General features: G+C 41.6%; 4 protein-coding genes across 6 annotated transcripts; 2 read left to right on the forward strand and 2 right to left on the reverse strand.

Annotated features, from left to right (window-relative positions):
• Window positions 1–1,100: 1,100 nt before the first annotated feature.
• Window positions 1,101–3,552, forward strand: LOC140280069 (dicarboxylate carrier UCP2-like). Of its 2 annotated transcripts, none has more exons than XM_072375333.1 (8): window positions 1,101–1,292; window positions 1,666–1,797; window positions 1,937–2,075; window positions 2,151–2,358; window positions 2,448–2,645; window positions 2,733–2,834; window positions 2,963–3,143; window positions 3,233–3,552. In XM_072375333.1, the coding sequence occupies exons 3-8, from the start codon at window positions 1,950–1,952 to the stop codon at window positions 3,345–3,347; spliced, it is 930 nt and encodes a 309-aa protein (XP_072231434.1). In that variant the 5' UTR covers window positions 1,101–1,292; window positions 1,666–1,797; window positions 1,937–1,949; the 3' UTR covers window positions 3,348–3,552. The 2 variants fall into 2 exon arrangements, with proteins under 2 accessions (XP_072231434.1, XP_072231433.1); XM_072375332.1 differs by lacking the exon at window positions 1,101–1,292 and adding an exon at window positions 1,342–1,477.
• A 1,759-nt stretch (window positions 3,553–5,311) lies between these two features.
• On the forward strand, window positions 5,312–7,393 carry LOC140279907 (dicarboxylate carrier UCP2-like). The gene is made up of 7 exons (XM_072375129.1): window positions 5,312–5,622; window positions 5,870–6,074; window positions 6,224–6,440; window positions 6,523–6,720; window positions 6,798–6,899; window positions 6,987–7,167; window positions 7,279–7,393. The coding sequence occupies exons 2-7, from the start codon at window positions 5,949–5,951 to the stop codon at window positions 7,391–7,393; spliced, it is 939 nt and encodes a 312-aa protein (XP_072231230.1). The 5' UTR covers window positions 5,312–5,622; window positions 5,870–5,948.
• A 108-nt stretch (window positions 7,394–7,501) lies between these two features.
• On the reverse strand, window positions 7,502–9,807 carry dnajb13 (DnaJ heat shock protein family (Hsp40) member B13). Its single transcript, XM_072375130.1, has 8 exons — window positions 9,665–9,807; window positions 9,487–9,590; window positions 9,169–9,330; window positions 8,931–9,079; window positions 8,408–8,521; window positions 8,021–8,134; window positions 7,849–7,925; window positions 7,502–7,661 (listed from the first exon to the last, which is right to left on the reverse strand). Exons 1-8 carry the CDS (start codon window positions 9,730–9,732, stop codon window positions 7,502–7,504), a joined length of 948 nt encoding a protein of 315 aa, XP_072231231.1. The 5' UTR covers window positions 9,733–9,807.
• Window positions 9,808–10,577: 770 nt separating this feature from the next.
• rab6a (RAB6A, member RAS oncogene family) lies at window positions 10,578–19,124 on the reverse strand. Of its 2 annotated transcripts, none has more exons than XM_072374922.1 (8): window positions 18,761–19,124; window positions 16,503–16,561; window positions 15,941–15,994; window positions 15,307–15,412; window positions 14,546–14,657; window positions 13,689–13,782; window positions 12,974–13,040; window positions 10,578–11,980 (listed from the first exon to the last, which is right to left on the reverse strand). In XM_072374922.1, the coding sequence occupies exons 1-8, from the start codon at window positions 18,828–18,830 to the stop codon at window positions 11,916–11,918; spliced, it is 627 nt and encodes a 208-aa protein (XP_072231023.1). In that variant the 5' UTR covers window positions 18,831–19,124; the 3' UTR covers window positions 10,578–11,915. The 2 variants fall into 2 exon arrangements, with proteins under 2 accessions (XP_072231023.1, XP_072231022.1); XM_072374921.1 differs by lacking the exon at window positions 13,689–13,782 and adding an exon at window positions 14,301–14,394.
• Between the last annotated feature and the right edge of the window lie 5,609 nt (window positions 19,125–24,733).

Consider the following 24,733-nt stretch of genomic DNA (forward strand, 5'->3'; position numbering starts at 1 on the left):
GCTCTCTGAGTGTCATTTACAGAGGCTGCAGGGGAGGTCACTGCAAGCTGGTTGAAGCCGGTCCAGTGAGGTGTTTACTGGACTGTCTGTGTGTGCAAAGGTTACTCACACAGTGTTCTCAAGAAACTGTTTTCAGCATCAGGTGAGGAAAGCAGATAACGACGGTGGCTTCCCTTTACCTTTCATGGGGTTTGAAAATGCAACTGAAACACAATACTGTTCAGCACTGTCCACTTTCCCTGGCCCCAACACCTACAAGCCTTGAAAACAGCGTATCTATTTCTTGTTACATGTAAACAGTGATTCTCTAGGCTTATTTTCGTTGCATGCTTCATTTGTGAAAGAAGCTTTACAGATGAAATCCTGTCAATAGCAGGAAATGTGCAGGGACAGATTATTTCCAGAAAAACAAAGGTTGATGTAACGGCACATTTTTTGAGGCTCATCCTGAACACACCTTTATTCAGGTAGCAGTAGGTGATTCATTACCTATTTGTTGAAGGTTGTTTTGCACAGTCACCCATGTGCTTTGAAATATGCTTGTCAGGACCATGACCTGGAGCTGCTATGGAAAGTCATGAGTACAGAGAACTCCGGCACTCATACCAACAAAGTGGCTGCCCCCTCTAACATTTTCCATTTGGCATCCTGTCCCCTTGTGGAGAGCTGCTAATTTGCCCAAATAGACAGCCTGAGTGATTGCACTCAAATGCTGTGAGAATCCACCCACCCTTGTACATCTTATGGATTGGCTGAGGAGCCTGGACACTCCTTAGTCTGGAAGGTTTCTTAACTTCTATTACAGGGAGGTGTGATTAGAGAATTCCTAGAACTCCTGACATGAGCTTGAATTTTGTTGTGGGGTACTGACATAATGACGAAAATGTGTACTGCAAATGTACCCCAGCACAGCCAGTGAAATGCCCCATCAAAACATTTAGAGAAGCAAGACACACCTCTCAGTTTCATTGGCTGAATATGTGAGCCAATAGAAAAAATGGGGTACACTCTGTGACGTCAGTGAAGTAACTCGAGCTGGTATCTGTGCAGTTAAGGTGGAAATTCTCTGTAAACACCAAGCCCAGGATTTAAAACTGAAATGCATTCTCGACGTTGTCAGTAACTTGCGAGCTATTTTAAAATTTTGTGTAAAATGAGATGAGAATTTCCTGAAAATGTTTACAAGCGCCTGTCGTGCCACGCCACTATGATGACACCACTTGGAGCAGATCAACAAGTGCTCAAATGTCCAACTGTGTCACAGACCAGACAACCTGATATTCACATAACAGGTGTGTACAACTTATTAGGCTGCCCTAAATTCATGGGCAAAAGGTGCCTATAAAGTCAGGGTCTTCTTGGTCAGAGGAGCAGTCAGCACACAGCATGAGGCAAAGACACCAGATGGACTAACGGTGCAAAGGACTGTACACTGATCTCTATTTGCTGGATTATAACTGTTTTGAAACCTGTAAAGGTAACTTTACTGTTGTTTGAAATTGTGGATTTTTTTTTTTAAATGTTCAGATTTGAATGATGAACAGTTAAAGATCAGTTGTAACAGTTGTAATCGTATGCTAAGTTTGGACTCATGCGTAACTCTTCTGATTCATTGTTAATTTGATTTCATGGATCACAAATAAATATCAGTGCTTGCTTTTTCAGTGACTGGTGGTATGCTGGCTGGGTCACATCAGAGACAGTTTATGGCCAAAGGCATTTCCATGACAGAACCGCTTCCAGAGACTAGCCTACTTCTTGAGAAAACTTGAAACTTGTCCTCATTCTCACTTACAGGTATGCTGAATATCTGAATCCATTTCCTCTGTTTGTCTTGAGTCGAGCAACAATCTTCTTCATTATTTTTCTGTGTGTGTGGCGTACTTTGCAAAAAATCAAATACCAATAATGGCAAATTTTACATTTGTGTCATCAGTCCAGACGTAAAAATGGTTGGCATGAAGCCCAAGGATGTGGTGCCCTCCGCGGCAGTTAAGTTCTTTGGAGCAGGCTTGGCAGCCTGCATTGCTGACCTCATCACCTTTCCATTGGATACCGCCAAAGTCAGACTACAGGTTCGGACCTGAAACGATTCAACCGTAGTTGTTCTTGACTTTTAATGTGATACTAACACGCCTTCAATGTCTCAGATTCAAGGAGAGTCTCACAAAATTGAAGGTTCCGGTGCAGTGAAGTACCGGGGAGTGTTTGGTACCATCACCACCATGGTACGCACAGAGGGGGCCAGGAGCCTTTACAATGGGCTGGTGGCGGGACTCCAGCGGCAGATGAGCTTCGCCTCTGTCCGCATCGGCCTTTATGATTCCATGAAGCAATTCTACACTCGAGGCAGTGACAGTGAGTTTCATGCATTCATCTTGAACATGAACAAGGTAGTTTTTGTTGTTTTCTGCTGCTTCAGTAAGATTGTTATCCACTCCGCGTAGATGCTGGGATTGTTGCTCGACTCATGGCGGGATGTACCACAGGAGCCATGGCTGTGACTTTCGCACAGCCGACAGATGTGGTAAAGGTGCGTTTCCAAGCCCAGGTACGGCTGACTGAAGGCGAGAGGAGATACACCGGCACACTGGATGCCTACAAGACTATAGCAAGAGACGAGGGCGTACGGGGACTTTGGAAAGGTGCTTATCTTTTTCACTTCAGATTCTGTTGCATTGTGAGAATTCTCTCCACAGATTCGGAAATAACCCCCCTCTGCTTTCTTCCAGGCTGCATGCCAAACATCACCCGCAATGTCATTGTGAACTGTGCAGAGCTGGTCACCTATGACACCATCAAAGAACTCATCCTGAAGTATGGCCTGATGACAGGTGAGAGACGAAGCAAAAGACTTTCTGTAGAAAGCTGTCAACCTCACAAACCTCCCATTTAAATTACTGACATCAAAAAAGATCAAGTATCGTTTCAAGTAGTGACTCTGCTTCTTGCTGTCCCACAGACAACCTGCCGTGCCACTTCACAGCTGCCTTTGGTGCTGGCTTCTGCACAACAATAGTGGCTTCTCCCGTGGATGTAATCAAAACGCGGTTCATGAACTCAGCATCTGGCCAGTACAGCAGCGCCATAAACTGCGCTCTCACAATGGTGAGAAATGAAGGAGCCACAGCTTTCTATAAAGGGTAAACACACACTTCTATGACTGTAAAGCAAAAAATACGAAAACCTCCTTGGAACTCTTCCTTACTCTCCTTCCCTTTGTCTCCTTTAGGTTCATGCCTTCTTTTCTGCGACTGGGGTCCTGGAACATTGTGATGTTTGTGACATATGAACAATTAAAAAGAAGTATGACCAGAGCACAGCAGTACTGGGAGTCACCGTTTTGACCGCAGACTTGTTAAAATGAAGACTGTAGAGATACAGCACCTTAACCTGCAATGAACACTGCATTGTGTCTGGAAAATGAGGCATAAGTGGAGACTTAAAAGAGTGAGTTTAATGGCGACTGGGCTAAAGGTCACACTGTTATCGTGGATGATGAGATCTGAGAGATCACGCGCTACAAAGACTTGAGGCAGGAAGAAGCTGCAAAACCAGAATGATTCAAATACATTTTTATGGACTGGAAGGGTAATTGTTTCCATAATCAAAACCTCCTCCACCTTTGAAGATGGTATATATTTATATGTATACTTTAATCTAGATCAGCTTGCTGTTTGGTGATGTTTGAAAATGGATTTTCATGTTTACAGAATGAACAGAGAGATCACTTGAACGGTGTTGTGTTGTAATATTTGTTGTGATTAAGGGCAGTTTTTCCATGAAAACAAACATTATTTCAGCTGTATGTTATGTCCTTTATCTTCTGAATGATGGATTATTTACACTGTTTATCAATGTTTGTGGTATGTGGCCATGGGTTTATGCAGGTAGCTAAATGTTTGCACTTCTTATAGTAATCAGTATGACTTATTGCTGGTCAATGAGTCAGAATATGTTGCACGCAATTAAAAGCAATGCTACAGTCAAAAAATAAAGCAGCACTTTTTCCAGTTTTGTGTGTAATGTCACACTCCCTAAATACAGAGATTATAATGCAAAGGGGACAAGTAATTTGCACTGCTTGATAAAAAGTTGTAAGCCAACCCTCTAAAAGGGATTTTAGTGCAGGATTACTCTGTATCTACAATTATTTGTAGTAGAAATCAACATTTTGTCTTTGAGGAAATAAACAAATTCCTAAATGATAAATGGCTTCAGTGATACTGTTAGATTTCTCACGGTGGAGGCAGAATCTAAGAAATACTGATCAGATAATAAAATGTTATCATACTGTCAAACAACAATCGCATTCTTTTTACCATCTCAGCCGATGGTGCCCTTACAGCAGAGCTGTGGAATCAGCCCACTTCTGTATGTGTACTTTTCCTTCAGCACTGGGCTGCTGAAAAACATACAGTATGGTTTGTAGGGAGCTGAAATAATTTCAGAAACACCTGCTAATTGCTCTAATTCCACTGCTGGGTTAGTCGAACTTGTAGAAGCCCAGCATTGTCACACAGCTGCACATGCAGTACAACATGTACCCAAGCACTGAGTCATAACATTGCACTTTACAATCCATACATATCATGTCTCCTCTTTCTAAATTTGCCAAACTGCAACTAATCACACGAGGCCGCCTTAGAGGGCTGCCTGGGGAACACAGTTGCTCCACAGTTGCTCCAAATGCCACAGTTCAAATAGTCTACAGTGAGTATTTATTTATAAAAACAGTTTTTAAAAGCAACTCTGCCTCTGATAATTAATTCACAGTAGTAACAGCGTGGTAGTACAACACAGCAACTCATTAATCAAAGCGGGAATAAGAGCCCATTTTGACAAAAACTGTAGTGAGGTGATTACTGGTCTGAACATATGGCTCTAATCTGGTGTGCACTGTACTCTGTGTTCTTGTTTGTTCAGCATGACTCAGCATTTGCAGACCCATACACAAATGACCGATTTAATGAAGTAAAAAAAACATCCCATTTTAATTATATTTTATCTCTACAAAATTATACCAAAGTCTGACGTTTTGATGCTGCTTGTTTGAAGATAGAGTAAAGAAGAAGCTTGATATTAAAGTTCAAAAAGACGAAAGGAAAGCGTGTTCCAAACTATGTGCAGTAAAGCATCGTGCAAATACAACCAAACGCTGTTTGTGACACAGACGTTCAGACAATAATCTGCTCACTTGACCAACTGACAGTCCGTGTAGTTATTGTTAGGCAGAGGTGCAAGCAAAAGTAACACATGCGGTGCCATGATGTAACAGCATCATGGCAGTATTTAAGGAGCTGGCTCTCTTCCCCCACACTACTGCATCCTGACCATTCATCACGCCAGATCCAGCGGTCTGTTTGGATATGATCCCTTGAAGAGGCAAACTTCCACATATTAAATCACTGTAAAACAAGAGTTTCCTCTCCTGCAACTTTTGTTGCACTTCGTCTTAAATTTTCCAGCATTTGGAGTATGATTTTAAGGCTCTTCACTTCTGAAAGATCTTCTATGGAAAAACAAGGAAAGCAATTTAAAGCTGGGACAAAATTCAGCCAAAGAGACACCTTTAGAGAATCCTGATCTTTGATTTTCCCGTCCCAAACTACTCCAATAAAGGTAAGAATAAGCATGTGAAGTTATTGATGAAAGAGAGGAAACTTTTTATTGGTGCAACTGAATTTGCACGAATGTCAAGTTTGCTGAAGAGGTTCGGATCACATTAGCCATTCAGATCCATGAAATAAGAAATGGTCTTCTGCTTGGCAGGTTGAGAGTCTTAACCTTGCAGGGGTACATTTTCACATCAAATGCAGCAACCTTTGGGAGAAAAACATTTGGGGAATTGTGTTTTTCCTTTTTTCAGATTAATGAGAAACTTTTCGCCCTGTCCACATAAAAAGGCCACTCCTCAACCTTTTAACTGATCAAAAGACTTCTGGAAAATGGTTGGATTTAGACCTGCAGATGTGCCTCCATCGGCAGCTGTAAAATTTGTGGGAGCAGGAGCTGCAGCCTGCATCGCTGACCTGATCACCTTTCCATTGGACACTGCCAAAGTGCGGCTGCAGGTATGTTGAAGTTTAACCTGATGTCATATTCATCACAAAACATCAGACATTTAGTGCTCACAACAATAGAGGAGTTAAGTGTGTTGTTTCTCTTTTAAACTAAAGTCTCTTTTCCTCAGTCACCTGAGTTACTTTCATATTGTGCACAGATCCAAGGAGAGACCAGAACCTCAGCAGCGACAGGGACAGTCCCTGCCATGAAGTATCGTGGAGTTTTTGGCACCATCATCACCATGGTACGCACAGAGGGACCTCTGAGTCTTTACAGTGGACTGGTGGCAGGACTCCAGAGGCAGATGAGCTTTGCCTCTGTCCGAATTGGCCTCTATGACTCTGTTAAACAGTTCTACACCAGGGGCTCTGATAGTGAGTATCTGTTCTGTGAGTTAATTTACCATCCAGAGCCCTGCACCAGTCAAACTGGACACCTCCCTCTTTACTGGTTCAGATGTTGGCATCGGCAGTCGCCTGCTTGCAGGATGTACCACGGGTGCCATGGCGGTAGCTTTTGCTCAGCCCACAGATGTGGTGAAAGTCCGCTTCCAGGCACAGGCCATGAATAGTGGGCATAGCAGACGCTACTGTGGCACCATTGATGCCTACAAGACCATTGCTAAGGAGGAAGGCATCCGTGGTCTGTGGAAAGGTAGGCTGAATTCAAACAAATGTGTGTCTCGTCTCATGACAACTCTGTTCATGTGCACTTACAAATGTGTCATGCAGGTACAGGTCCGAACACAGCACGCAACGCTATCGTTAACTGCACAGAACTGGTGACGTACGACTTCATTAAGGATATGCTTCTCAAGTCGACTACCCTGACAGGTAAAGCAGAGGCTGCGGCCTAACTTGGAACGGGGGCGTTTGTCTCTGAACAGCGGAGTGTTGTAACCTTCACCCTGTACTCCACAGACAATCTGCCCTGCCACTTTGTGTCAGCCTTTGGAGCAGGGCTTTGCACCACTGTGATCGCCTCTCCTGTCGATGTGGTCAAAACTAGATACATGAACTCTGCTGTTGGCCAGTACAGCAGTGTACTCAGCTGTGCTGCTGCCATGATGAACAAAGAGGGCCCACATGCCTTCTATAAAGGGTAAGCAATAATAGCATGAACAGGATTGAAAGGTTTACTGAGGGTACAACATTTTCAGTGAAAGGAATCCAACCAATCATGTTTTTTTTCTTCTGTTTTCTCTTTTTTAAGGTTCATGCCGTCATTCTTACGCCTGGGCTCCTGGAACGTGGTGATGTTTGTAACTTACGAGCAGCTGAAACGAATCATGATGGCAGCGAATCACAGGTGTACTACTGCACTGTAATCAATAATGGAAATCAGAAGGCTGATTTATTACACTATCGCTTTACTTTAGGTTGTCTTCCCATGTATAGATTACTCTCAGGAGTGCTAAACTCAAGTAATCAAAATGTTATTTTTTCAAATCAAGAGCTTGTTTGATCAGCTGTTTCCTCTCAGCGGAGAGCTTATCTGGGAACTGGATGTCAAAAGTGATGGTGAGGTTTCCTCTCTGGGAAGGATCCCGGGACAGCGGCATTCCCTCTCCACTCAGCACTTTTGTGTATGCAGGGCTGATACGACAAACAAATCAGAAAGAGGAAAATGGTACAGTAACTGAGGCAGATTATGCACACAAATGCCCCTGTTTGTATAAAGTGCTTGAATGTCCTTATCATGTTCCTCACTTCTGATATTTGAGCCTAGAACATCATGTCAAATCATGTTCTAATACTAATACTAACACAAGAAAGCACTTACTGCACAATTTCATTGACTGGAATGCTGAGTAGCCTGCCATCTAGTGTTTGAACGTCCACAGAGAAGCCAGTCAGAGCCTGTTGGAAAGGGAATCAACTCGCAGCTTCAGCGTTTACTCGACTTAAAACAAATTTTTAAGTGTGACCAATTATACAACCCCGACATAACTCACCATCTCAAGAGAGATCTTGGCCTTGTACATCAGGTCATTGTCCTGTCTTATGAACAAAGGATGACTCTTCTGTCGCACTATGAACACAATATCTGCAGGGATGCTGTTTGGTCCCTGAAGGTAAAATACAGCAGGATGGTGTGACACATAATAAGTTTGCCTTTGACCAAATTTGACTGAATCATTGCTGACACAACACCTAATTTGGAGCTACTTGAAAGAGATCCCATTTGCTATAATCTTAACTTGTTTCAAAGTCCTAAATCTAGACCAAGACCTTTGCAAGTGTCTTTAACTATAACTTCAATAAAGAAAAAAACAAACTGCAAATGATAAGCAAATGATTGTTTAAATATTTCCTGTATTAAATTCAAGCAGTCCACTTACTTGATCTCCCTCTTTGGAGAAAACTATTCGTGTGCCTTCCTTCCATCCAGGTTTCACATCTATAGTAAGGATCTTGTCTTTGATACTGGATGTGTGTCCGTCGTCGTTCATAACCTGCAACACAAATGTGGCAGTGTGTAAAACTGAACCAAATAATAATAAATCATTCTTGTCTACATGTTGCTGTGAGTTATTGTTCATCAGAAAGATCCAACCGTACTGAAAGTGCAGCTGATCCGAGATGCAAAACGCAGCCGTGAAACACAGAAATTCTGTGATAGTGATATCTGAAATGTCCTCATGTGGTCTGTTTTGTTGTAGGTTATGACTGATTGTCATGTTTTTAGTTTTCTTGTCTAAAATATAGTTGTGTTTTTGAGTTTTCTTATGTTCTGTCCAGTGTTGTTGGGTCTTTCAGAATCAGAGTACCTGGGAAGCTCTCAGTCTAATGAACGTATGAATCATTTAACTCAAAAGCTACGAGCGGAGGAAAGACATTTCTCTCATATGCTGCAGCTTGTACCCTGCGAGATATCTTAATCTTTTTTGTGCATCCGTGGAAGAGATCATTCAGGGACAAATGAAAATCCCTCTCAATCGGGCAATCTTGTGTCTTCACCACTCCTGGCTGAAGACCACCAAACTGAAGCAGAGCGTCATTGGCATAAAAGTCTAGCAAAAACAAAGCAAAGTATGATTAACGCTGCTGGTATGTATTTGTCAAGTTGCATTCACCTGGTCTTCGATTGTTGTTTTCTCACCTGCAAAAGGGTTGTCACCCCCAAAAAACTCCCTGAATGTTTTGTCTGGATTCCCATGATAGATATATTTTGATGACCAAGCCCCCCCACTGCTGAACTCAGCCGGGATGCCACCTTTTAGACCCTCCTCTCCAAACTTGTCATAGGTCGCCTTTTTTCGAGCTGTCAGGAAGAAAGAATAGACACATACTGTCAGTCACTGTAGCCTCTAAATGCAGTTATATTTCACTGACATGTGGATGCTTTATATGATTAGTTAGGATGTTGTGGATGATCTAACATTAAGAAATAACTTTGGCTTCACTATAAATTACTCACGGTCGCTCAGAACATCATAGGCTTCACCAAGCTGTGTGAATTTCTCGACACTTTCAGATTCTCTGCTGTTCTTTGGATGAAACTTCAACGACAGACGTCGATATCTGTGATCGGAAATGAGAAAGAATGACAAAGAAACGCCACAAAACGGCCGATATGGAACATTTATGGAACTTACGCCTTTTTTATGTCAGCATCTGTTGCATTTCTGTTGATCTCAAGCGTCTCGTAGTAATGGTGACTCATTGTGGGATAAAAGTAAAACTGCACACAAAAATCAAAGTAACGCTCACTGGATCGACTCCATGGTGGAGCGGGTGTTTAGGCTGATTTCCATGGCAACTACTGTGTACGAGACTCTCGCGAGATTTGCTGAATAAAGGCTTCTCGTTGGTACAAACGTCTCAATGTTTGAGAGAAATATTAAAGGCATTGACCCAATTAGAAATTCACAGTTACAAAAATCCGTAGGTAGTCTTTCTGCTACGTACAAAAGAGTCTAAATGATTTGCAAATAGTTGAACTGAGTTTGTATTCACCTCTATATGGCATCCCAACTTTTATGTATTATATAGCCAAACATTTGTATTGTTGAGTGTTGTAAGACACAATAAAATAATTACAGTTTGAGATGCAAAGAAATACCTGGTTGTCAAAACTGTATCCCCTCCTCCATCTCTTCTAAAGTGACTCTACGTAAAAATGGTCATAACAAACTTTTTTGGGGCCAGGAGTGAACAAGAACCTATCCCACATTAACACAAGGTCAAAGACAAAATATCACAATTGTGAAATGATTTTTGATGCAAGGGGCCCTCTAAAAGAGAGAACCCAGAGGTGATATTTTATCCACCTCAGAGTGACTAGTCCATAATGTTGCTAAAGTCCATGTAAAGTTGAAATAAATTAAACTGTGTAGTATTAGGTAGTCTGGTGCCCTGGCAGCCTGTTTTACAATGAAACTCCAGGTAGTGTCTGTTGTATTACCGATACGGCTCATAACTGGACTGTTATTACCTTTATTAGCTCCACTGGTTCCTCTGTGGTGTTTATCATGCAGTTATTAATGAGACAAAAATGACCTCCAGCAGTGGTGAGAAGTGTATATTTATTCTTTCATTTAAAACCATTTCAGACAGAAACGTTAAGGACTACTTTGCTATACAAATTGGACTCCTCCCCATAAGTTCAAACAAAAATTGCACAATATCATCAGTATGATCAAACTCCCGCTTAGAGGTGGCAGACGATACAGCAGACGCTCTTACAGATTCCGTTAAAGGTGGTCCAGTTGGATGCATATTTTCATTAGCGATTCAGGACTCCTTAGCAAAAGTGAAGATATTAACAGCAATATAAAAGAAGCATGAATCCAATAGAAATAAATATTTCAAGTCATTGTAAATTAAATATACGTCAATCAATCACTAAGAAAATATCATTGCCAAAAGTACAAACGAGCAAAATAAAACAGTTTTTTAAGTGTTCATAAAAGGTCATACCAAACTTATCTAGACAAACCCAAAGCCATGGAAGCCCTCTACAATTTTAGTACAAAAGCCATAAATGTTGTTTATAGTGGCTTATAAGTGAAACACCCCTTAAACACTATCAAAGATATCATTGTGATCTATGACACTGCAGCTGTAGCCTTTAGGGGAAAAAAAAAAAAAACTTTTGCAAACAAAAAAAGTAGTAAAAAAGAAAGGTAAAAAATAACCCATCTCTCGGGGTGTGTGCAGGAGGAGGGGAAGGGTGGTAAATGTAGATGATGACACCTTATGGTGGGTTTATGCTGCGTTTTCATAACATAGTGTGAATGTGCTTGTTTGCAGTGTGTTTTCATGTCACTCTTTGCTTGTCAGTTAAGGGAAAAGTGCTGGTGTAGGCAGTTCCAAGTTTAAATTAAGTCTTGGGTGCTGCCTCTGACTTCAGCTGCATCGTACGTGTGTCCATATAAAACCTTTGCTCAGTATTAGTTACTCATGAATTAATTATTGCCAATCAGTCGCAACATAACAGAGAAGCACACAACACTCACACTGTGCTTACGAGGCTTAAAGCAATATTTCACTTTTTAGGGATCATTCTGACTCTGAAGCACATACCTTCATACGTTATCTATCCGTGTTTGGTGCAAAAAGTGATCTTTAGAGACATACTAAACCCACGTGACCCATCGTCTTCGTTTGAAATGACTAGAAACAGGAGCTGGGTAAATTATGCATGTGTTACAGTGCAAATATTCAATTTAAGTGACACGTGACGTCCGGAGCGTCCCGATATGAGACAGCAGGTTTTCACACTGGAAATATTAACGGATGTAGTGTTCTTATTCGGGATGGGAAACAGGTGGGTGAATTGGAGGGTACATATACAGAAAAACTGACTGGGTTCCAGAAAAAAAGTCAGTTACATAGGCAAGAACATTAGCAGGAACAGCCCCCTTCACTGACAGGCTGCTCTGGGGGCTTCTCCAGCTTTATGTCGATCACTGAGGGGTCAAAGAGTTAAGGAGCATCAGAGACATTGCATTCATTTAGAATACTTTCATCCTAAATGACATAAACATGAGCAACACATTGTGGGGCAATGTGAGGATAACCATCTTACCCAAGGACACGCTGACATGTGAACATAGAAAGTTAGGGATCCATTTGAATTGGGAACTATCCCCGTTATAATGAAAAGATAACTTTGTTATTAAAACTATTGTTTTAGTCCTGAAGGGCATGATTATCTAGCTGAGTTTACATTCACCGGTCAAACAAATATCGATCAGTCAAGCTACTACTGACTGGTGCAGCGTAACCACGAGGCTGCAGAGCCCGGCAGTGCAGGCTGCGATGCTGGCTGCTTTAATTCTGTAGAAGCAGTTGTTGTTTTAACAAGAGACTAACATCGAGAAGAAGAAAACTGTGGCGGAAATCTATAAGAGGATAAGAGGAAGACCTCTTCCTCGGGATTTTTCTTTATTACTTCTATGTTATTGCTTCATAATGATACATTTCCTTTCCAAAGTCTCATTGTATCTTATTCTCTGGGATTATTTTTGGGAAGATGCCGACTGGCCGTGTGAGTTTGACCGAAAACAGCTGGAGTTTCACTATTTTACCTCAAGCTAGAAAGTACCATTTTTGAGCATTAGTGGAAGCTTTTTCAGTTTATTTTTACTTTCCATTAAACTTTTCTTCCTCACATCTTCTAATTCTGCTGAGAACTCAAAATATTTGCTCCCATCTGTGAAGGAAACACTTCAAAACCTTTCAGAGCAACCACCTCTCAAGCTTATTTCAAATATCAAAATAAATGTTTGATGAAGAGCTCCTTTAAGACTGCTGTACATGCACTAAAGTACTCCTTAAGTTGGACTGGGGTTAAACGGGAATAGTGAGATGTCCCGGTGCGACACTGGATTTTCTCTTTCAGCAGGGAAAATGTTTGCCATGACATAAGAAACATGACTCAAACATGTAGCAAAGGATACTGTCCTCTCTGCTCTTGTCCTGTGTGGTATCCATGCCTGGGAGGGCGGCTGCCACACGACGGAAAAGCTGCAGGGAAAGAGAAACGGATGCAATCCATCAGGAATATAATTAGGACAAGACAAAAATCCCAAACAGAAGCCAAGCGAGCATGGTCTGTGTAACTCTGTCATATATGATTGTGCATAGGTCCACTTAAAGCTCTCGCAGTGAAAGATGCTGCTCAGAGCTTTTCAAAATAAAGCAGCTTGTATCGGAGCTTCTGCAGCGACATATTTCTGTGCATTGCTTGCATGTGGCTTGAAAAGATGATGTGGTCACACTTTACTGATATCTTCCACTGAGAGCCTGGGAGATTTTCAGTAACTGATGGATACTAATGAGCTTTTAGAAAAAAAGTGCTCTTTAGAAGATGATGCTGAACATGCGCATCCCCAACAGACCGCATCAAATGGAACGAGACTTGATAACATGCAGATTTCACAGCAAAATAAACAGTTTCTGTGATAATCAGAGATTCACTTGCAAACTCTGAGCCATCCACAGGGCTTTGAGACCAAATTCAACAAATCCAAATAATACTTGAATGGAAGAGAGTTTGACCAAACAATAAAAAAAAAATCCATGCACCTCATTCAAAGCACTTCTTGTGAAATAGAAGCCAATCAGAAGAGCGCATGAGTGCTGTTAACCCACACGAAGGTGCACACCCTCTACCTGTTTCACATTGTAGCCTGTCTTTGCACTCGTTTCAATAAACAGAACATTCATCTCTTTCGCTCTCTGCTCTCCTTCCTCTGTAGTTATCTGTCTGTGAGGAGCCACGAGTCACAGCCGCACAACACAAGAACACCCGCAGGGACACGGACACACCGCCGCACACAGTAACACACAGACAAGAAGAAAGAACAGCAAAAAAACAGACTGATTATGCTGAAGCGCACTAATAAGCCGTGCCCTTTCCTGCTGTTACTGCCACCACTGCTCGAGATCAAAAGCCTCCCGGTGGACTTTCAAGCTGTTCAGTGTAGAAGCCGAATTCAGAAACAAGAGAAGCGTTTTGGGAAATACACTTTTGTTTTCTTGCTGACAGCTACCCCAAAATAAACCTCGTCTGTTTGGTAAACTGTGGGCTGGAGCTGCTGGGTTAGCACAAAGGCAAAGAGTGCAATGAGGAAGCTTCATGAAAAGCACCTTAAAACACGTCTAAGTTTAAAACCTTTAGTCTAACCTCTCGTTTTAGTGGGAGACTTTTGGGGGGGAAGCTTTAGCGGCAGCATCTGCAGCAGGACAACAGAGCACGACTCACACACACACACACACTCTTACCTGCTTTACATTGTAGCCCGCTTTAGCACTAGTCTCAATAAACATTACATTTAGTTCTTTGGCTTTCCGCTCGCCCTCTTCAATAGATACTTGCCTGTGGTAGATAAGGTGGTTAAAAGAACAGCAAGAGAAAACAGCAACTTCATTTAACAGGTGGCCAATATGTATCAGATAACGGACACTTTCATTTCAAATGTGCAGAGAAAAATTCACTGGCATGCAGAGCCAGCTTACACATGAGTTACCTTTTATCTGCAAGGTCTGTCTTGTTTCCCACTAACATGATAATGACATCACCTCCTCTCTCTGTTCTGACGTCATCGATCCATTTTGTGGTTTGCTGGAAAGAGTTGACATCTAAAAGAAAGACGAGGAGGACACAGGAAGTAGAGCCTCAGTCAGCTACAGCTGGACCGTGTCATCGTCCTTGTACTGGTTTACATGCATGTGGGACTGGAAACAAGCACTTAACTGGAGTACGAGAAAACACTCAAGACATTCTGCTGTTTTCAACTTTCTTAGCAGGAGATCATCGTTTGTGGAAATAGAGCCAAATTCACTGAACAGTTGCCGTCCTTAAGTGACGGGAACGGTGACGTTGTCAGATGTAGTTACAGAATTCTGGATTTTATTAGAGCAGAGCGACAGCCTGAAGTAATCCCAATTTCTGACACTTTTGGCCACCTGACAGAAGAAACAACTAAAATAATAATAATAATGTGAACGAGAGCAACTTTACTGAGAATTTGGCTGAATTAACTTAGACTTCACAGCTTTAACAAAGTCTGGAGGTGTTAGGTTTTTAAAGCCTGATTTCTTTCATTTTTGGCTGAAATAACAGGTTTCCATTCCTTTCTACTAAGTGTCACATAAACTCCCAAAATATTTAGGAGTGGAAAAGTCTTATCTGAGAAAACAGAGAACTCAAGAACTCAGTTTTGCTTACGTTTTGTTTTCCATCAATTTATTCTTCATTAAATCCAAAAGCGGGTGTGGCTTCACCTACTTGTGATGTCGTACACTACGACGGCGGCGGCCGAGTCTCTGATGTAACTTGGGATGAGGCTGCGAAATCGCTCCTGCCCCGCTGTGTCCCACAACTGCAACCTGATCTGTGGGTCAGGAACAGGATGGGACGAACAAAGTAAGAGGAGAAAAAAATGAAAATAAAAGAAGAAAAAGCAAATAGACAAATGAGCTACATTAATGTGGCAAAAACCAAACTGAAAGTAAATCAAACAAATTAAGAATGATGGGCCAAAGACAGCTTGAGAACAGACAGAATGTATGCATGCGGGGAGTGAAAGACCATCAGAGAGAGATCAAGCTGTCTCAGAAATAAACAGTCACCAACCCTCCTCTCTTGATCAAGTACGGTGTTTGGTTTAAAAAATGTAATGAGCGATAGATGGAGGGGCAGGAAGGAGAGGAAGAAAACTTAAGTTCAGGGAGAGAGCAAACATTAGGGTAAAGCTTCCTGATCACACTAACAGGGCAAAATGATGCTGTGGGTTTGTTGGAAAGAACACGACAGACAACTGTGAAACATAGAAAATCAAACATGTCAGAATCTTCACAATCTGGACTACAACCAGTAACAAAGAGGGTTGATTTGCCAGAAGTGATTTAAACAAACTTACTGTCCTGTCTTCAAGGTACATGGTTTTTGACAGGAAATCTATTCCTATTGTGGCCTGAAAACAGATGAGAATTAGTGAAACATTCACAGCTGTATAATATCGGCATTATGGATCAGTACAGTCACATGCACAGCAGCTTTTAATTGGACTACTCTCTTTTGATCTAGATCCAGACTGGCTGATATATTCAAGAATTCTGCTGCGTCTAACTATCATGGTACATGTAAGTAGAGCTGAATTCGCTGCACAGATGTTGTCTTTAAATTAACTGGGTGGGTATTTTGTCAGATGATGCTGTGGTTATAAAATTACTGGAGCACACACAGAGCGCCCTGATCAGTTTGAGTCTAGTCAAGTATATACACACGACCCTTAACCCCATTATGTGTTAATGTTAATGTCTTAACCCTCCATGTGTCAGTCTAGATTTGAGAAGCTTGATTTCATACAGTTTCAGTCAAGCTAACACGGTTGCATGTGTTTTAAAAGTCTTGTTTTAGTCAGACTAGCGCCATGTAAACGTACCGATTTATGATGTGAAAAGAAAAAGAAAAAGACTCACTTGGTAAGTATTGTCAAAGCTGTCATACATGAACCTGGTGATCAATGAAGTCTTTCCCACTGAAACACAAACAGACATGAAAAACTCTTAATGTAGATTCATCAGTTCATGTTCAAAATGACCAAAATAGTGCAGCTTTCCTGACAAGAGAAACAGTTTAACCAACTTTCTTCAACTATTAGAGAACTAAAAAATACTAAAAATTGCTCAAGGCACAAGATGATGTCATCCGACTGATTGTTGCGTTTGACCAAGAGTCCAAAAGTCAAACATATCTAATCTATGACATCAGTATCAGGATCAGTATCCTTGCATAGTAACCCTCTTTAATGACATTTTGGGATTAAGACTCGTTTCATTTTATTCAAAGAATGTGGCATTCTCATGTTATTAATATAACCAGCCTATCCGTGGCTTCCTCTGATACAACGTGTGTAGCTGAGGCCATCAGGCGTAGACGGAGTCACACTGACAGGGGCTCCAGCAGCATGAAGCACACTCACAGCTTCTTTGGATAAAAGTAACAGGATGAACTTTTTAACGAGTCATGCAAGTCCTAACACGCTTGTTCAGTAAATGCCACGTTGCAGAATACCTTTAAATAGTTTAGGACAATTAGAGGGTTTAGAAAAGAAACTAAGACACATTTTGTGTGCCTTGGAGCATTCTGGCCTGGACTGACCCAATACGACTATGTTTGGTCCCTATTTATTTACCACTCGACTTCACATTTTCTTTACTTGGCAACTGTTAATGGATCACACAATTCATTTGGCATTTAAGAGCAAAACACCGCTTTTACGACACCAGCGCAGAGAGTGCTGTGCAGCTGATCTGAGTACAGGGACAGAGCACCCACTCCAAGAGTGTTTTTTTTGAGCTCGAGTTACATTATCAGTTACAATGTGCATCCAGAGATAGTGACATGGCTGAAGCCAACACAGCTGTTTACAAGGCAACAAGGAGCCACAGCTGATTACATACGTCTTCATCTGCCTTAACCCGATGAGTCGCATTACAAAGATACAACACATGTAGGTAAAAATTTCACCTTCTCTACAGTACCGTAACCTGGTCCTACAGAAACAGCACACTGATCCAATGAACTAGATCGCTATCAGTGCATAGAACAACAATGCTAATGAGGTATTACAGGTTAGAGCACACGCACCTGCATTAAATACAGTTTCTTCATTAATCAACTAACACTGTGCCAACGATTCGTGATTTACTAACATTTTATAATACAATTAACTGTCCTACAAATAATTTCAATGAGCAATTATCTCTTTCTGTTCAGTTTCATGCAACTTATTTCAAATGAGTCTGCGATTGTTCGGAAAGGATTTATTTTCCTTGCATAGATAATAAATCTGTGTTTTTTTTTTTAAATTTTAGTTCAATTCACGCTAATTTTGAACAATTACCCTTTGAAAAAAGAGTTTTATCATACAGTATAAACACAGATCCTATAGGGACAGAAAAGCTTGAACAAGCTAAAATCAATTCTATATTTAACTCCAAAAAACTGATGAAAACAGCTGTAGGAAGCTTGGGAAATGTTAAATGCACAGCAACAGAGGGCACAACAAACCCCACACCATCACAGTTGAAAACAGGCATAGGAGGTATATGGGTATATATCTGATGAGTTCCCCTCCCTTTACTTCTTCCAGTCAAAGTGCATCTTGTGTTCAATTTGGCTGAAAAAAGGGATAATAAGAGGGGAGACTGTAGGAATGCTACTGGGCAGGTTTAGGGAATTGGAAGTGCTCTAAAGGTTGAAAAACTGATCTATGTAACCACTGAAATTGACTGCATTTTTCGAACACAAATAAATACGGCTTTTACTGCAAATCTGGCTTAGTTGTTGCCTCGAGTTATACAATTAAATAGTAAATACAAACGGTACAGAAAGTAGCTGCAGTTCTACTTAGTATAATAACTACTTTGTCACGCCTTCTTCATAACTTTGTATTAACTTCCACTGTCTGTGTACGACATGATACCAAGACAGCAAACAGGTGATCAAAAACATTTTCCACATAGATGAGTCATCTGGATGAGAGTTCATAGAGCTAACGTGGACACACTGACGGTATCAACAGTGTCGCAATGCTACTATGTGCCAAATGTAACGATATTCAGCTAATGTTGGCTAGCTAAGTTGTTGACGTTAATCACCAGCACAATCCATCAAACTCAAGTGTCAGCTGAGTATAATTAAAATCTAGCCGTGTCTTTAGTGTCAGACTTACCACTCTGTTCCCCGAGAAAGACCAACTTAAATTTTCTTAAAGGGTTCCCGAAGTCTCCGGCCGCAGACATGACTGAATCAAACAAACCCTGACGATATTCTTAAGGAGCTTCCCAGCTAGCCAGCTAATGCTAGCAAAGCAGCCGTTGTCAATTAGAAAAAGTTCCGGGATCCGTAGCGTTTTACTGGTTTGCCAACCCTTTTAATGAGCCTCCTGGTGAGGTTTGGTGCTCTACAGCCACTCCTTTGAGCTTCGAGACACTTTTGGATAACTCAGTAACTACTACTGCCAAGTTAGCATTACTATAGACGCTCTGACATGTCTACCAGCGAGTCGCCTGGACCATTTCTTCTTCATGCTCAAAATTAGGCCGGTTTGGGGTGCCAGCAGTATTGCTATGCTGCCCTCTATCGGCGAAGCAAAAACACAGTGAGAAACTCTGGCCCAGCAACTCACAGGTGAATTTAACATGAATACGCACGGGTTGAATGTTAAATTACTTAAATCTAATCAGCCGGGCACTTTATGTGCAAACAGCGGGCTAAAGGCTCAATCATTATTACGATTTTGTGAGAGAAAGATGTTGTATCTGTGGATTTCCACAAGAGGGCGTACTAACACCATTACCATGATTTCACATATTAAGCAATTTCTATAATAATCTAATTATGAGTTGCTCAGAGGAGCCGGGTCTTGCACCGAGGCCAAATTGCATGTAAATATTTGTCTTTTTTGTTTTTAAACTGGACTTTAAACTATTTAAGATAACCACCATAAATATCTCTTATATTTAATGAATTTGTCAGAGAAACATGAACACTGTCAACATTGCACCTCTAGTTCACTTGATTCATGTTATTTATTCATTTATTTGTTTGTTTATTTATGTATTCATTCATTCATACTTAGCAAGGCATTTTTTTTCTCTGTGTGAATTGGACCAATTTGGTTTTCAATTAATTTAATTTGATTTTGATGATTGTGTATGGCTCCTTGAAGTGCCTTACGTATGAATAAAACAGAACTGAATTGAATACTTGAGTAGACTATCCCTTATCCTTGTATATTCCATCCATCCATCCATCCATCCATCCATCCATCCATCCATCCATCCATCCATCCATCCATCCATCCATCCATCCATCCATCCATTTTCTATACGCACTTAATCCAATTCAGGGTCCCGGGGGGGCTGGAGTCTATCCCAGCTGTCATCAGGCAAAAGGCAGAGTACACCCTCAATGGGTTGCTAGTCCATCATGAGGCAAATACAGGGACAAACAAGACAAACAAGCGTGACTCTTTCAAAATGTGTGTGTGGTGAATCTAACATTTGTATACTGTCAGACTCAGAAGGTTAAATTTAGTTGCACACTCTTTTTAGAACATTTAGCAATCTCTGTTACTGATTAAAGAGTGGCACCTTTTTCCTTTTTCTTGCAAAGGACAGACTATTTTGAGACATCACTGCTTTGTGCACGTGCTGTTTTGTATTAACTTTACTGATGCCAGCTTTTGCTGGCAGGCTTTCAATATCAAGTCAACTGGCATTAATTATTTCTGTGAACAGAATAAAATCACATGGCAGTCTCTGGGGTGAAGGTAGAACTTCCTAGGCCTACTATGTCAGAAACTTCTTCCGATTGACATCAAGTTGTGATGTTTACAGGATCCACTCGTAGCAAACACTGCTGCATGGAGAAATGAAAGCTGTATAAACATCCTGTATGTGCACAATACACCCTCTCTCCCTTTTAGGAGCACTGCGCCTCGGGACATCACATTAAAACACAGAGAGCATCTTTCACCCCCTTTTGAAAGTCAGAGTAGTGTAAAACCAGAGAAAAGAGAAAGGTAAGAATGATTAAATAAAGCTAACATGCAACACTTTATCATAGGATATTTGGATCATCCCAGATTTATCGAAGGCAGGTCCTAAGAAGTTCAGACCTTCTCCTGAGATGTCGTTTTGCCCCAAAACAGTAAACACAACTAACTTATGTGCTACATTTTCTGCCCTGTGGAATTTGGATTTAATAACTGCTTCAGATTTCCTTGATCAATCACACTGAAAATGCCATCCGGGATTGGACACTGAGGCTGCGGTCTGGACTTTAAACAGCTTTAAATCAGCACACTGAACTCAAAAACTCTCCCAAAACTTTGATGGGTGCTGAGTAGAATCAGAAATAGGGATGACAAGTCGCATATTGTCAGACATTTCATTACAGCTGGACATGGGGTTTGTAGTCTAAGATTTATAGGTATTGAGTTAGTCGGGTGCGTGGGGCGGAGCAGAGGTGGGAAATAGGATTAGGTGACTGTCAATCACCTGGGAGACTGTGGTCTGATGTTGAACAGAATCACACCACCTCTGGTGGCTCAGAAGCGCTGAGAAAAGCCAGAGGATGAAGCGTTTGTTCCTGTTTCTGTGCTGAATAAAGCTGAAATTTATCAGTAAGTGCTGATGCTTTCATTTATTGTATTGAGGTATGGACTCTAACTGGGCCATTGCAACACCTCAGTACTTTTCTTTTGAAACCATTCTATTGTAGATCCGCTGATGTACTTTCATCAGATGACCTCACATCTGACTCTAAAATACTTCTGTATACAGAAGAGTTCATGTTTGATCTGTGACTGCAAGGTACCCAGGTCCTGTGGGGCTCCACAAGCCCGAACATAAGCCCCTCCACCACTGTGCTTGATATAACTGTCCTTCTCCCCGAAATATTCTCGAGCGGCAGCTGTTTTAGGCAGGCAGATACAGCCAATAATACATTATGCACACCGTGTGCATATGTGACCTCTAATGGTCGTGATAATAACTACATGTTAAGGGTAAAAATTTAACACCAGATTATTTTTTTATTATTTGCTGATACTTAAGACCTTAGAAACCATTTTTTTTGTCATATCACAGTTTGAATGAAAATACATGTTTTACAGCTCATGACCAAAATCACACATATTTGAATTAATTAAATCTCTAAATTTATTTTTATCAGAACATAACAACAAAAAGACTCAAAACATTCATGTACTGTTTTATAAAGTCAGAAATTGTAAAGAGAAAATATCAGCACATTAATTCAACCATCATTTGATTTTGTGCCAGTTTCAGCCGACAGAATCTGCCTCAGTTTATGAAGGGAGTCGTCAATGTGAGGGTGAGAGGTTGCCTTGCCAAAGGCTTCATCTGTTCCATACTTAGGATATTTTGTGTGACACATCTCATATTTTCTATATTGGTTTCACTATTTCTGCTTCTTCAATATGACAGAAATAATCTACTGTGACACATTTATGAATAAGCTTGGTTTTGCCCTTTCTACTTGCATTCATTTTAATACCAAAGTGGGTTTCATTATAATCTTACTGTTATTCATTAATTATCACCTCTGATTTACATATTTTGCCAAGTGTTCTTGTTGTGTGAATAATTTAACTGTTATATAACTCTTAGAAACATTAAACTGATTATCCCTGCAAGATATTTACATTGTACCAGGGCAAATATCGCTTATGTTCACATTTTATGAGATGAAACATAACCTCAAACTAAAAAGTATTTCATGATTTAAATGTTTGGTCCCAACAGACTGTACAGCATATGCATGCCAAACCTTACACTGGTGTTTCTAGTAATAAGTGTGCACTCTAGTTCTTCCCTGAACATTTCTACTCATATGAATTACATTTCTGTTATAACTGATGTAAGTATGGTCTTTGAGTACAGTATATGTGGGCTTTAGCTGGCTGTTCTAGGTCACTGAGGAGAAGACACACACCTGCGCCCCTCTCTCATTCATGCCATCCAGCTCCTCCCGAAGCACCAACTGGATGATGCCAGTGGTTCAGCTGATCTGTTTGCGAGCCTTGCTAAACTACAGCCATTGCGCTCCACTGGCCTGCCCCCCTCTCTGCTTTAGCCCTCCTACACCATATGTCCTTGGTAAGGGAAAGACCCCCTCCAAGTCCCCCAGCAGAAGATGCTGAACAAACAAAATCTCTTTTGCTCGCTGTCGCCCCCAGCTAGCCTTGCTCTTTATCTGTATTGCACACATATGTACAGTAAGAGGGATTTTGCATGTGTTGCACACACCATAAAGGTTGTGATGCATGTTTGAGGTAAATCTGTGCACCTTACTGCTCTTTGCCTATTTTTCTTTTTCTAAGGTATCTCAGATTTTCCAGAGCATCTCAAGGGCATGTGATTTTTCAGCAAATGACCTGTCAGCGAGAAAAGCATGCTAACCTGAATCAAAGAAGCAGAACTAATTGGAGATGCAACACAAATGAACTGAAGTTGTCACCTCAAGCCATGACTTCATTCTAGTGTGCTGGTCTCATGTCTTACCACTGCACCCTTTACTTCTGAAAAACTTGACTCACATCTTAGAAATAACTCAGTTGTCCTTTATTTTCCAACATATCTACTGCTTTCTTGGCTCAGAGATGAAGATATACACATGTATTTGTCTGGTGGATGCGAGTATGTTAATTAAGGACCATTCATCTGCCTGTATCTGTGGGTGTGTTGGAGGGAGACCATCACATTTCCCCACCACCTCAACATAAATCTAATGAATGCAGCTTTCAATGTCACAGCAAAGTACAGTACAGTGCTCATTTCTCTTGAGAGGGTGAGAGCGTCGGGGCTTTAATGGAGGATGAGCGGAGGACAGAGAGATAGGATAAGGTAGGGAAATATAGAAAGGTCAGGGTAAAATAGGTGCATCCCCAGTACTGTAAGATGGAGAAAGGAAGAAGATAAATGGCAGGTGCAGTGTTGCAGAGCCACAATTCCTTTGTAATCCTCCCCCTGGAAGCATGGGCTTGATGATGTGTGACAGAGATTGAGGAAAAAAGAGGAAGAGAGCATTTGAAGTGCATAGGAAAGACAGACAAGCTTGTGTACTAAAACAAAGGATTGCAGAGAAGACAGGGCGGGAGGCAGAGTTTGATCTCATATCTGTCTTTTTTGTGTGCAACATCAGGCGGAGATTCACACGGCAGTCCGGCGAGAAAGGCATTCTTGCAAGCATAAGTGAAGCAGCGATCAGGGTAGCAATCCAAGCACATTTACCAGAGGAGGCACGAAAGGAGGGAGGGAGGGAGAGAAGAAGGGAGAGGGATGAGAGGGAGCAGATCTATGAGAGGAGGAGGGGGGGTGTTGCATGCTTGCAGAGTGTGACAGAAACAGAGCGAAGAAGAGGCACAGAGACAGAGAGGAAAGCACACAGCAGACACGGGGACCGAACACTGAGACATAGGTAGTTGGAAGGACTGAGATCAGCACAGAAACGTGAGCAAAAGAGAGAAAAAAGGAAGTGAGTGAAGGTGGAAGGGGAATGGGAGGGGAGGTAGATGGGGGATCCAAGATGATGGTGCCCAGAAATAGGTTTCACAGGACAGCTTTTCATCCCTGCTCCACTCTGGGCATTGGACTGTGCTGAAATTAACCGGGGGACAACACAGGACAGCAGGTCTGCAGGTCTGCAGCGAACTGCTTTGGTTCAGCCCCACTGGATGCAGCAAGGCAGCTGATTTATTACTGAGGGGCTGGGTGGCAGCATGTTTGCGCGCACTGCTCTGAGTGTGTGTGTGTATGCAGGTTTTTATGGGTCTGTGTAGCGCTCAGAGCAGCAGAAGCGACCATTCCTCCAGTCATGAAATGACATTCAGCATGCAAGAGCTCTGTGTGCTGGTGTGCATCTGCAGTCCTCAGTAGGAAGTACAGAGTGGGATTCAGAGCTGTCATCGTGAGTGTGTGTGTGTGTGTGCATGTGTTTATAGTGCTGTTCGTTGAGGTGATCCAAGGAGGATCAGCTGTATGTGGAGTTCATGTGTGTTTAGGTTATAGCAGCAAGGGTGCAGCAAAGGCAAAGATACACAATGCAAGGACAAGCGCTGAGCACCACTGATGGCAGGGAGTGCAGTTGAAGTACAAGGAGTGCCCCTGGGGGTAGG

The sequence above is a fragment of the Leuresthes tenuis genome, unplaced genomic scaffold, assembly GCF_036924035.1.
Source record: "Leuresthes tenuis unplaced genomic scaffold, fLeuTen1.0.hap1 SCAF_21, whole genome shotgun sequence".
In the NCBI taxonomy this organism is placed as follows: Eukaryota; Metazoa; Chordata; class Actinopteri; order Atheriniformes; family Atherinopsidae; genus Leuresthes; species Leuresthes tenuis.

What these genes read in the sequence shown, in the direction of transcription:
- LOC140279907 (XM_072375129.1), top strand. Translation starts at nt 5,949, where the DNA reads ATGGTTGGATTTAGACCTGCAGATGTGCCTCCATCGGCAGCTGTAAAA. An exon ending in CATCCGTGGTCTGTGGAAAG is followed by an intron (nt 6,721 to 6,797) that starts GTAGGCTGAATT and finishes TGTGTCATGCAG; the next exon opens with GTACAGGTCCGAACACAGCA. An exon ending in CCACATGCCTTCTATAAAGG is followed by an intron (nt 7,168 to 7,278) that starts GTAAGCAATAAT and finishes CTCTTTTTTAAG; the next exon opens with GTTCATGCCGTCATTCTTAC.
- LOC140280069 (XM_072375333.1), top strand. Translation starts at nt 1,950, where the DNA reads ATGGTTGGCATGAAGCCCAAGGATGTGGTGCCCTCCGCGGCAGTTAAG. An exon ending in CCGCCAAAGTCAGACTACAG is followed by an intron (nt 2,076 to 2,150) that starts GTTCGGACCTGA and finishes TCAATGTCTCAG; the next exon opens with ATTCAAGGAGAGTCTCACAA. An exon ending in CTACACTCGAGGCAGTGACA is followed by an intron (nt 2,359 to 2,447) that starts GTGAGTTTCATG and finishes CACTCCGCGTAG; the next exon opens with ATGCTGGGATTGTTGCTCGA.
- dnajb13 (XM_072375130.1), bottom strand. Translation starts at nt 9,732, where the DNA reads ATGAGTCACCATTACTACGAGACGCTTGAGATCAACAGAAATGCAACA. An exon ending in CTATGATGTTCTGAGCGACC is followed by an intron (nt 9,331 to 9,486) that starts GTGAGTAATTTA and finishes TCTTCCTGACAG; the next exon opens with CTCGAAAAAAGGCGACCTAT. An exon ending in AGATTAAGATATCTCGCAGG is followed by an intron (nt 8,522 to 8,930) that starts GTACAAGCTGCA and finishes TTTGTGTTGCAG; the next exon opens with GTTATGAACGACGACGGACA.
- rab6a (XM_072374922.1), bottom strand. Translation starts at nt 18,830, where the DNA reads ATGTCTGCGGCCGGAGACTTCGGGAACCCTTTAAGAAAATTTAAGTTG. An exon ending in GCTTTGACAATACTTACCAA is followed by an intron (nt 15,995 to 16,502) that starts GTGAGTCTTTTT and finishes ATCTGTTTTCAG; the next exon opens with GCCACAATAGGAATAGATTT. An exon ending in GGACAAGAGCAGAGAGGACA is followed by an intron (nt 11,981 to 12,973) that starts GTATCCTTTGCT and finishes TTGACCCCTCAG; the next exon opens with TGATCGACATAAAGCTGGAG.